At 41.0% G+C, this 12,701-nt stretch overlaps 1 protein-coding gene across 1 annotated transcript in view; it reads right to left on the bottom strand.

Annotated features, from left to right (window-relative positions):
• Positions 1–12,701, bottom strand: part of LOC140481697 (centrosomal protein of 63 kDa-like) — a 77,644-nt gene that overhangs the window by 61,495 nt on the left and 3,448 nt on the right. Inside the window, exon 2 of the mRNA XM_072578273.1 lies at positions 5,749–5,805. Within this exon, the coding sequence (XP_072434374.1) occupies positions 5,749–5,792 (44 nt within the window). The 5' untranslated portion in view covers positions 5,793–5,805. The remainder of the gene's footprint in view (positions 1–5,748; positions 5,806–12,701) is intronic.

The following is a 12,701-nucleotide window of genomic DNA, read 5'->3' as shown; positions in this document are numbered from 1 at the left end:
TTGTGGATATGGTGCCAATTAAATGGGCTCTTCGGATGTGACTGCTGTCAAGCTTTGAGGGAGGATTTTTTTTGGATCTGCAATCATCCAGGCAAAAGGGGTATAGTCCATCACATTTCTGACTTGTGTCTTGGAGATGATGCTTAAGTTTTTGGGAGTCAGGTGCTGAGTTACACAACGCAGAGTTGTTAGCCTCTGACCTGTTCTTGCAGCCAAAGTCGATGCATAATTATTCCAGTTCAATTTCTGGTCAATGGTTTGGATTAGATTAGATTCCCTACGGTGTGGAAACAGGCCCTTTGGCCCAACAGGTCCATATCTACCCTCCAAAAAGAGTAACCCACCCAGACCCATTTCCCTCTGACTAATGCACCTAACACTATGGGCAATTTAGAATGGCCAATTCGCCTAACCTGCACATCTTTGAACTGTGGGAGGAAACCGGAGCACCCAGACGAAACCCTTGCAGACACAGGGAGAATGTGCAAGCTCCACACAGACATTTGCCCAAGGCTGGAATTGAGCCTGGAACCCTGGTGCTGTGAGGAAGTAGTGCTAACCACTGAGTCATGTGCCACCCACAGTAACACGGTGAAATCCTGGTAAGACCAGAATTGTGTCGGGCAAATGTGAACTTAAACCTAGATATTTTCCAGGTCTTGCCACATTTGGGCATGGACTGCTTTAGTATCTGAGTCATCAGGAACAGGACTCAATGTTGTGAAGTCGAACATTCCCATTTCTGAACTTGGGATGGAGGGATGATTACTGGTGGTGAAGCACCTGAAGACGGTTAGGCCAAGAAAACTATCCTGAGAATCTCCTGCAGAGATGTCCTGAAGCAGTGATGATTCTCATCCAACCACCACAACCATCCGCCTTTATGCCAGATATTTCTCCAACCACCGACAGTTCCCCTTGGACTCCCACTAACTCCAGTTTAGCTAGGGTTGCTTCATGTCATACTTTATCAAATGCAGTCAAACATCAAGGGCTCTCATTTTCAACTCAACTGCAAAATTATTTTCTTTTATCCAAACTTGGACCAAAGCTGTAATGAAGTCCAAGGTGAGGGACTCAGCAGAACAGCAGGTGAGCAGTGAGCAGGTTATTGCAAAGCAAGTGCTGGTTGATAGTTCTGTTGATGACACCCATCATTTTACTGATAATAGAGAGGAGACTAATGGGGCAGTAATTAGTCAGGTTGGATTTATTCTTTTTTTTGTGTACGGGACATAGATAGGAACTTTTCCACGCAGTTAGATGTTAGTGTTGTATGGGAACAGCTTGACTAGGGGTGCAACAGGTTCAGGAGCACAAGTTAGCATTGCCAGAATGATATCAGAACCTGGAGTGTTTGTGGATTCCAGTGGACCTAAATGTTTCTTGATATCAAATGAAGCAAACTGAATTAGCTAAATATTGGTATTTATGATGCTGGGGACCTCCAGAAGATCAACCACTCGACACCTCTGGCTGAAGATTGTTATGAATGCTTCAGCATTATCAATTGCCTTAGATGGGCTGGATAAACCCATTGAGGATTGCTGATTGTGGAGCTTCATCCTCCAGTGACTTGTTTTGTTGTCCACCACCATTCATGGCTGGACATTGCAGGATTGCAGAGTTTAAATCTTATCAGTTGATTGTGGATTCACTTAGCTCTACCACTTGTCACTTAGAGAAAAAAAAAACAGGAGTAGGAGGTAATTCAGCCCCTCAAGCCAACTCTACCACACAGTATGATCATTGCTGATCTTATCTTTGCCTCAATTCTACTCTCCTACACACTCTCCATAACCCTTTAACCCAATATTAAAATGAAAAATCTGTCTGCTCAAATGTCCTAATGTCCAATGCACTGAGTAGTGTGTTCCACAGACTGACAACCCTCAGAAGTAATTTCACCTCACGACTTTTAAATCTGCTACTCCTAAAATTATGATCTCTTGTTCTAGATTTCTGAACAAGGGGAAGTATCTGCTCTACACTTACTTTGTAATTCCCCTTTAGCATCTTATATACCTTGCTATATTTTAGAAGGGTGAAAGGAAATCTAGTAATGTACAACTCAAACTGCTCAGCTTTTCCTCATTAGACAAGCCTTTCATCTCTTGAAAGACTTGAGTGAACCTTCTGAACTATCTCCAATGTAATGACATCCATCCTCAAGTAAAGAAACCGAAACAAGATGCAATACTTTAGGTCAATGTTCCCTCAAAGCTGCACAGCTCCATGCATGGGTTGCCATTCAGACATTTCAAAAGTGCTGAAACACACGGGCTTTAGAGGCCCATGCAGCCAGTAAGAAAGTTAGAGGAACACTGTTCCAGGTGTGATCTCATCAATGTCTTGTACAATTGCAATATTACTTCCCTCTTTTTATATTTTTAAGCAATAAACAACATTCCATTTGCCCTCCTTCTTACTTGGTGTACATGCAGACAAATGTTCTGCACAAAGACACCCAGTTCCCTCTGTATCAAAGTGCTTTGATGTTTCTCTCATTTAAATTAGTTGTCTTTTTATTTTTCTGACAAAAATGGGTAACCTCATACTTATCCATGTTAAATTCCATCTGCCAAAGTTTGACACATTCACCCAAACATTTCCATTTTAAAATAAACCAAAGAACTGTTCTGAAATAATTTTGAAAAAACAGGTCACTGGACCTTAAACATTAACTCTTTCTCCACAGATGCTGCCAGACCAGCTGAGCATTCCAAAAATTTCCATTTAAATATCTATTTGTCAATTTCTTATATATTCATTCCCATCTATTTTAGTGCCACCTACAAATTTGACTACCATACAATCTATCCCTGCATCCAATTTTACCTTGTGTGCAGCACATTATCAAATGCCTTCTTGACCTCCAGATATATAATACATGTACAGGTGTCCCACTGTCCACTTTGCTTGTTACATCTTCAAAGAACTGTAGCAAATTTGTCAAAGACAATTTACTTTTCGTATGACCCAAGAGTCAGCATGGTTTTATACTGATCTTCCAAAAGTTCTGGATGTTTGTTTGCTCACTAAGCTGGAAGGTTTGCTGTCAGACATTTCGACACCATACTAGGTAACAACATCAATGAGCCTCAGGTGAAGCGCTGGTGATATGTCCCACTTTCTATTTATGTGTTTTGGTTTCCTCAGGTGGGTGATATCACTTCCAGTGCTTTTTCTCAGAGGATGTTAGATGGGGTCCAAATTGATGTGTTTATTGATAGAGTTCCAGTTGGGATGCCATGCTTCAAGGAATTCTCGTGCATATCTCTGTTTGGCTTGTCCTAGAATGGATGTGATGTCCCAGTTGAAGTGATGTCCTTCTTCATCTGTATGAAAGGAGACTCGTGATAATGGATCATGTCTTTTTGTGGCTAGTTGATGTTCATGTATCCTGGTGGCCAACTTTCTGCCTGTTGTCCGATGTAGTGTTTGTTACAGTCCTTGCAAGGTATTTTGTAAATAACATTCGTTTTGCTTGTTGTTTGTATAGGGTCTTTAGAGTTCATTAGCTGCTGTTTTAGCGTGTTGGTGGGTTCTAATGCAGCTTCATTTGTGGGTGTTGGGAAGATTGCTTCTATTTTAAGTATTTGGTCTATATGTGTTGTTTTCCTGTAGACGCAGGTTTGAAGTTCCTCATTGGCTGTTCACTCTACTGTGACTCTAGGAATAGCAGTTGGTCATTGTTCTCTTCCTCTTTTTTGAATTTTATGCCAGTGAGAATCTTATTGATGGTGTTGTAGGTTTCCTCTATTTTGTTTCGTTTGGCAATGACAAAAGGTGTTATCTACGTAGTGGACCCAAAGTTTGGGTTGGATGGTTGGGAGAGCTGTTTTTTCCGAGTCTCTGCATAACTACTTCTGTTAGGAATCCTGATACTGGTGATCCTTTCCTAGATGTCACAGTAGACTGAACACTCAATGGGGACCTTCAAAACAACACACTGACCTTATACTTAACGATAGAAGAAATTGTCCCAACACCCACAAATGAAGCTGCATTAGGGCATTATATCACCAATAAACACAATCCGCTGATTCCTCAGCAACAAACCCAAACAAGTAGACACAACATATCCAGAAACCCTGGTCACTTTACCCTGCATCAAAGACATCTCTGAAATGACTTTCAGACTGCACAGATCTTTTGGCATCATGGTAGTCCACAAACCTACCAACATGCTTAAAACAGCAGCTAATGCACTTGAAAGATCCTATACAACAAGCAAAATGAATCATTTACAAAATACCTTGCAAGGACTGCAACAAAAAAAATACCTTGGACAATAGGCAGAAAATTAGCCACCAGGATACATGAACATCAACTAGCCACAAAAACATATGACCCACTATCACTAGTCTCCATATATACGGATGAAGGAGGATACCACTTTGACTGGGACATCACATCTATCCTAGGATGAGCCAAACAGAGATACGCATGAGAATTCCTTGAAGCATGGCATTCCAACTGGAACGCTAACAGCAGCACATCGATTTGGACCCCATATACCATCCTCTCAAAAAAAGGACCAGAAATGACATCACCCATCCAAAGAAACCCAAACACAAATAGAAAGCAGTACATACCACCAGCGCTTCACCTGAGGCTCACTGATGATGTTACCTAGTAAGATGAAATGTCTGACAACAAACCTTCCAGCTCAGTGAGCAAACTTACAACTTACGATGAGCAACCTCAACCTGAGCTACAAATCTTTTCAAAAATCGCTTCCAAAAGTCCTGTTAGTAGTTCCCTAATAATAGATTCTAACAATTAAACAATTTGGCACACAAGTAGTCCTGATTTGTAGCTTCAGCCGACTGACATCTCATTTTCTCAGGCATGCCTTCTGCAAGTTTCATTAGACCTGGGTTGATCCTGGCAATGGTAGAGGAAGGAAAATACCAGGCCACAAAGTTGCAGGTTGTGTTGAAGTACAATTTGGTTGCTGCTGATGGCCCACAGCATCAAACAACCATACTCTTTATTACTCAACCAAATCATTTAGCAGTTAGGTGTACCAAGGGATGATGATTGTTTTGTTGGAAACATTGCATATAAAATATGGGTCTGTGAATTAGGCAGTTACTTCAAAAGTCTGACAGACAACTTTCCCAATTTTAACACTACTGCTCAGAGTGCTAATAATGAGGACTTTGAAAGGTCAGCAGTGTTGTGTTTGCCATTGTCATTCTGGCTGCCAGAGTCAATACCAGGTGATCCATCTGGTTTCAGTCTTTTTCCCTTTCTAGTAGTTGATACAATGGATTGGCTTTCTAGACATTTCAGAGGCCAGTTATAATTTAACCACAGAGTTGTGGGCCTGGAGTCACACAGAGGTCAGACCAGGTAAGAATGGCAGTTTCCATCTGGTGAATCAGATGGGTTTTTACAATAATTGACAATGGTTTCATGGTCACCATTAGATTTCTAATTCCAGATTTTTATTGAATTCAAATTACACCATGTCATGGTGGGATTTAAAACCAGGTTCCTGGAACAACTATTCTGGAGAAGTCACACTGGAGTCTGCCTCTCTTCACAAATCTACTGCTTTTCTCCAGCATTTTGTCCCCAGATATTTTCTAAGTCTCTGAATTACTAATTTAGTGACAATACCATTAGGCCTCATCAAATAGCCAGTTCTTTTAACACTCAAATACCAAGTTGACTGAGTTTATAGCTACTGCCACAATACATTTTAATCCACAAAACAAATAAAGCAAAAATGCATACCGTAATCGACTATTCTTCTCCAACCCTTTTATTATTTCGTCCATTGTAGCAATTAGTCTAGAAAAGTTTTAAAGAATTATAATCAATCGGACACAAAGTACCAAAGCAATAACGATCTAAGTTTAATTTTTTTTCAATAATACCCTTATAAATAGCTATAACTCGAGTCGTCAATCCTGGATACAACACTTCAAGAAAGAGATGAGGCATTAAAAGAAGTTCAGGGGAGACTGGAGAATAGATTTGGTGATGAGATAATTCAGCCACATGGACTGACTAATGAAGCCAGTACTGTTCCAAGAATGATGGAAGGAGATTTGTTGGAGGAATTAAAAACTCATTACAAGTTTGGACAAAATAGATGTAGAGAATCTACTTCCATTTGTGGAAGCTTGAAGAACTGAAGAGGTATATTCAAAGCAATTGGCAAGAGAGGAATCTTGAAGCTATTTTTAGCACACAGTGCTGCTACTGAGTGCTGATGACGGAGTTAGTAAATATTTGGGGATTTGGTGTCAATAGGACGACTGCGTTGTCCTGGATAATATCAAGTTTCTTGATGCATTAAGCCATGAAAATGTATCATGGCTAGATCAGCATTAACCCTGAGGACTCTTCCAGAAATCGAATGTAAAGAGGATCCTGTACCACACAAAGAATTACAAAGCAGTAGAGTACAGTTAAGGATGAGAATAAACCGCAGGCTTTAGAGATGAAATAGGATAGCATCTTGGAAGACAGGCAGTGACGAGACCAGGGATCCCTTGCCACATCTGGAATCTGTTAAAAAAAACTTTTGCCTACTCATGACTCCTCATTAGGTTAGAGTGCTACCTTGGAATCTTGTCACAGCATTGGCTCAATAAACAATTGTTGACCTGTATCTTAAGGCTCCTGAAGTAACTTCAGAAAATAATCTACCGCAACAACTCAGCAGAGAAAGGCTGGAAAAACCATGAGATCACATGATTGAGCTGGGATGCTGAGTGGCAACTTCAAACTGCCGGTTGAATAGGTTCCTTACTGCAGGATAGTGGCCTGTTTGCAGGGACCAATCAGATCAAAAGATAGTGGAGTGGAAAAGGGTTGGAGAGTACGTGAGATGAAATGGGATCGGAAAAATAAGATTGATTACTGAGGGAGTGGAAAAGTTTTGAACAGTAATTCCTGAGTGAGTTCGGGAAGAGTTGGAGAAGAGAGGCAGGTGTGCATGTATGTGAGGATACGGAAAGAGGGTCTGCTGTATCAATGCGTGGATGAGAATGGGTTTAGAAATATGAAAAGGGTGTGTGGAGGGGATAGGGGCTTCACCATGTTTATGTCACTAGGCAATAGAGTTTATTTGGTTGAAATCTACATATAAATATCATTTTTATTACAACTTTATCATAAATTATACTACATTAATATCTACTGAATGTTATTATGCTGCTCATTATTGTTTTGCTTTACTAGCATGAGGTTACAAGATTTCTTTTAAAAACTAATTTTATTTTAGGTAACATTGGAAAATAGTTTAGAAAGCACCGCCTTGGAGGGATCAAATACAAAATCCTTTAAGTTGCGAAGTAACAGTAAAAGGTACCATTATACTACTGGTATTTTAATGAGCCACCAACTGAGTCGAGCAAATTTACACAGAAATTTACAAAGATGATGTAAAAATGGGATAGACAATTAAGTCAACTTTCAATAGCATTTAGTGAACAGTGATCATAGTAAAAGCTTTAGGCTCACTAAAGAAAAGTTTAAGAAAAATGTAGGTCCAGTTTCAACAGAATTAAAACAGATCTGCTCAAGATGGACAAGTCTATAAAAGAACAATGAGCTACTTATAAAATTCAGAGTTCAGCTCTAGTCAAAGCACATTTCCTTGAGGGGGAAAAGGTGTAACATGCAAAAATCTTAGCTCTTGGGATAAGAGAAAAAAAATGGCGAGTAAGATCAATCAAAGAAAGAGAATGGATAACAAGAGGTCAGGTTTGATCATACAAATGAGAACAAAGTTCAGAGGAAAAATAAACAAAAAGGCAAAAAAAAGTGTAAAAGATGACATTAGCAGTTGGCACATATTAGCATGATAGAGGATTAAATATCTTAGAGTCAGAGTCCTACAACATGGAGATGGGCCCTTTGGCCCAAACTAGTCTATGCTGACCAGAACTTGCATCCCTTTTCCCTGCACCTGACCCATATCCTTCCAATCCTTTCCTATCGATGTATTTGTCCAAATGCCTTATAAGTGTTGTTAATGTACTTGCCTCAACCACTTCCAAAGGCACATAACAGTAAAAGGGTATTAAGAGGAGTGGGGCTGATTAGGAACAAATGGAGACCGATGTATGAAGACAGAGGGCATGGCTGAGGGATAAATGAATACTTACATTACCTTTAGCAAGGAAGATGTTGCTAATGTCACAGGGAAAGAGTGTGTTTAAAGATACTGGATGAGATCAAAATAATAAAAGAAGTGGATTGAGTAAAGTTGACAAAATCACCCGGACTAGATGAGATGTATTTGAAGATACTGAAGATAAAATGATGGGTATTGCAGTGCACTGGAAATTATCTTCCAACTTCTAACTTCGTAAAACCCCGGCCATAAGCATCAAATAGGGGGACAGAGCAGAGGAAAAATTTCATAGACAGTTTCAGAAAGACGATGTTGGAATTTTTGATTCACAGGATGTGGACATTACTGGCAATGCTAGTATTTATTGTACATTCCCAATTGCACTTCTAAGGTGCTGATAAGTTGCTGCTGAAGAAGTTGTGGTAGTGGAGGTATATCTGTTGGTGTCTTAGGGAGGGCTTACAGGATTTTGACCCAATAACAGTGAAGGAATTGTAATGTGTTTCCAAGTTAGGATGGCAAGAGATGTGGCGAAGAACTAATACACATTGTTGTTCCCACACATCTTCTGCCCTTGCTCTTTTCTAGATGACAAAAGGCACAAGCTTGGATTCTGAAATAAGCTTTTTTCATTAGTTCACAGGACATGGCTTTCAATGGGCAGGCTATTTATTGCTCATTCCTAATTGCCCTCGATGTGGTGTTCTGTTCATAAATGATATAGAAGAAAATGTGGAAAAGATGATAACTAAATTTGTAATAGATATGAAGATTGGCTGAGTGCTTGACTTTGAGGAAGATGATCGTAGGTAATGAAGATATAGACAGATTGGTCAGTTGGGTAAATCAGTGGCAGATATAACTTAATCCTGTTATGTGTGAAGAAGAAGAACTAAGACAAGGGAGTACTCAATGACACCATGAATCTCGGAGGATAAGAGAGATCTCAGAACGTTTGTCCACAGGTCTTAGCCTGCCTTGATTCCTTGCAATTTGCCTATCAGCATAATAGGTCCACTGCAGATGCCATTTCCCTAGCCCGACACACTCATCCCTGGAACATCTGGATTCCAGGAATATCTATGTCAGACTTCTACTTATCTAGTAGAACTCCACCTTCAACACTATAATCCCAATCAAAATAATCTCCAGACTCAGAGACATAGGTTTCTGCTCCACCCTCTGCCACTTGATCCTTGACTTCCTGACCCATATACTGCAATCAGGGAAGATAGACAATACATCCTCCACACAATACTCAATACCTTACTGTATTCCCTGTATACTCATGACTGTGTGGCCAAATTTCATCCGAACTTCATCTACAAGTTTGCTGACAACACCAATGCTGTAGGCCAGATATCAAACACTGGTGAGACAATATAGAAAAGAGATAGAATGCTTGGTGATATGGTGCAAAGACAACAATCTCTTCCTCAACATCATCAGGACTAAACAGCTGATCATCAACTTCAGAAAGTAAGAAGGACACAACCCTACTGCATGAATGGAGCTGAGCTGGAGATGGTAGAGACCATCAAGTTTCTAAGAGGGACAATAACCAAAAATCACCTGGACGTCTCATGCTGATGCAAAGGTTAAGGCGGCACAACAATGCCTCCTCTTCCTCAGGATGCTAAAGAAATTTGGCACGTCCACAAGGATCCTCATCAACTTTTACAGATGCACTATAGAAAGCATACTATTTTAGGTGCACCATGGCTTGGTACAACAATTGCTCTGCCCAAGACCGCAAGAAACTGGACAAAGTTATGAACACAGCCCAGACCACCATGCAAGCTAACCTTCCATCCATTGACACCATCTACACTTCTCATTGCCATGGAAAGGCAGCCAACACTATCAAAGACCCCTCCCAACCCAGTTATTATCTCTTCCAAACTCTTCGCTGTCAGGCAGGCAATACAAAAGCTTAAACACTCATGACAACATGTTCAAGAACAACTTTTTCCCTGCTGTTATTAGACTGCTGAATAGACCTGTCATATTTCAGATCTCATATTGATCTTATTTTTCGTACACCACCAGTGCAGTCATAACTATGCAAGCCTCGCTATGTTCAATCACCTGACGATCTGTATATCCTTGTATGTTATGATCTGCCTGTACTGAAGCAAAACAAAAAACTTTTCACTATGCTTTGATAAGTGATCATAATAAATTAAACCAAAAATAGTAGGTCAGGTTAATAGGGTAGTTAAGAAGATATATTGGACACTTGGTTTTATGAGTTGTAGTATAGATTAAGAGCAGGGATTTTGGGTAGGCAACAGCTGGAGAACTGTGAGCAGTTCTGGTCACCACACTACAGGAAAGATGTGACTGCATTGGAGCAGATACAGAGGAGATTTATAAGAATGTTTCCTGGGATAGGGTTTAGCTGTGAAGCAAAGCTGAATAAGTTTGGCATTTGCTCTACAGCAGCAAAGACAAAGGGCACAAAGTCAAGTTGTACTAGGTTAATGGCCGTGAAATAGTCAGCATTGCTTTGTGCTTGGGAGACCCTGCCTCATAAATGTATTCTTTGCTGAAGTGATCAGGAAAGTTGATGAAGGCAGGGCAGTAGACACAGTCTATATGGATTTCAGTAAGGCCTTTGACAAGGTTCCATATGGTAGGCTGCTCTAGAAGGTAAGATTACATGGAATCTAGAGAGAGTTGGCAAATTGGATATAAAATAGGCTTCATGGTAAGAAGCAAAGAGTAAGAACGGAAGGATGCTGGTCAGACTGGAGGCCTGTGATTAGTGGAGAGACTCAGGTGTCGGTGCTGGGCCCATTGTTGTTTGTTATCTATATCAGTGATTTGGATAAGAATGTACAAGGCATGATTAGTAAGTTTGCAGATGACACTAAGATAGGCAATATTGTGGACAGTGAGGAAGGTTATTAGAAATTGCAGCAGGACTTTGATCACCTGGGGAAGTATGCAGAGAAATTGCGAATGGAGTTAAATATAGATGAGATCTCTTCCATTTGGGAAAATTAAAATAAGGTAGGATTTTCATGGTGAATGGTAGGTTCTTAAAAGAAGTGTAGTGGAACAGAGGACCTCGGAGTTCAGGTGCACAGTTCTCTGAAAGTAGAGTCACAGGTAGACAGGCCAGGGAAGGAGGCTTATGGCACACTGGCCTTCATCAGTCAGGATGTTGAATATAGAAGTTCAGAAGTTATGTTGTAGTTGCACAGGACATTGGTGAGGCTACACTTGGAGTACGGTGTTCAGTTTTGATCACCTTGATATAGGAAGGTATTAATAAACTGGAAAGAGTACAGAAGAAATTGATAAGGATGTTGCCAGGATCCAAAAGTCTGAGCTATAGGGAGAGGTTGGACTAGATAGGATTTCCTTTTTCCCTTTAGAGCACAGGAGACTATGGGGGATCTTATAGAAGTGTATAAGATCATGACGCATGGATAGGGTAAATGTGCTCAGTCTTTTTCCCAGGGTTGGGGAAATCAAGGACTAGAGGATTAAGGTTTAAGATTGGGAGAAAAGAATAAAAGGTAAAAACAATGACTGCAGATGCTGAAAACCAAATACTGGATTAGTGGTGCTGGAAGAGCACAGCAGTTCAGGCAGCATCCAACGAGCAGCGAAATCAACGTTTCAGGCAAAAGCCCTTCATCAGGAATAAAGGCAGTGAGCCTGAAGCATGGAGAGATAAGCTAGAGGAGGGTGGGGGTGGGGAGAGAGTAGCATAGAGTACAATGGGTGAGTGGGGGAGGAGATGAAGGTGATAGGTCAAGGAGGAGAGGGTGGAGTGGATAGGTGGAAAAGAAGATAGGCAGGTCGGACAAGTCAAGGAGACAGTAACAGAGCTGGAAGTTTGAAACTAGGATGAGGTGGGGGAAGGGGAAATGAGGAAGCTGTTGAAGTCCACATTGATGCCCTGGGGTTGAAGTGTTCCGAGGCGGAAGATGAGGCGTTCTTCCTCCAGGCGTCTGGTGGTGAGGGAGCAGCGGTGAAGGAGGCCCAGGACCTCCATGTCCTCAGCAGAGTGGGAGGGTGAGTTGAAATGTTGGGCCACGGGGCGGTTTGGTTGATTGGTGCGGGTGTCTCAGAGATGTTCCCTAAAGCGCTCTGCTAGGAGGCGCCCAGTCTCCCCAATGTAGAGGCCTAGTGTATGGGAGTTAGGCGAAGGACATGGGAGAAAGGCAGTGAATGGAGCACCAATCAAGCAGGCTGCATTATCCTAGATGGCAAACATCACATGTCGTTGGAGTTGCCCTCGGAGTTTCTGACTTGTATTTCTTTTTTATGTGGAAGATGCTTTGTGGAAGCACAATGTTGGGGGAATTCAGCAATAGAAGTATCAGTGGAAGTGAGGGGGAAGATATTAGGTTCTCTTAGAAATGGTCACTATCTAGCACAATTGTTACTTGGTCCTCATCAGCCCAAGCCCAAATGTTGTCACGAACTTCCTGAACTCCTTTACTATGTCAGTTGCAAATGGGACCGAACATGAGGCAATCAAACATCCATATCTCATGCTTGAATGTATATGGATGTTTGAAGGCTCCCTGTATTGTAATATACAGAATTCAAAGATAAGAATGCAAGGAGTTCCCAAAATAGT

The sequence above is a fragment of the Chiloscyllium punctatum genome, chromosome 9, assembly GCF_047496795.1.
Source record: "Chiloscyllium punctatum isolate Juve2018m chromosome 9, sChiPun1.3, whole genome shotgun sequence".
Taxonomy (NCBI): Eukaryota; Metazoa; Chordata; class Chondrichthyes; order Orectolobiformes; family Hemiscylliidae; genus Chiloscyllium; species Chiloscyllium punctatum.
Note: the sequence above shows the minus strand (reverse complement) of the source record. Positions and strands in the feature narration are given on the sequence as shown.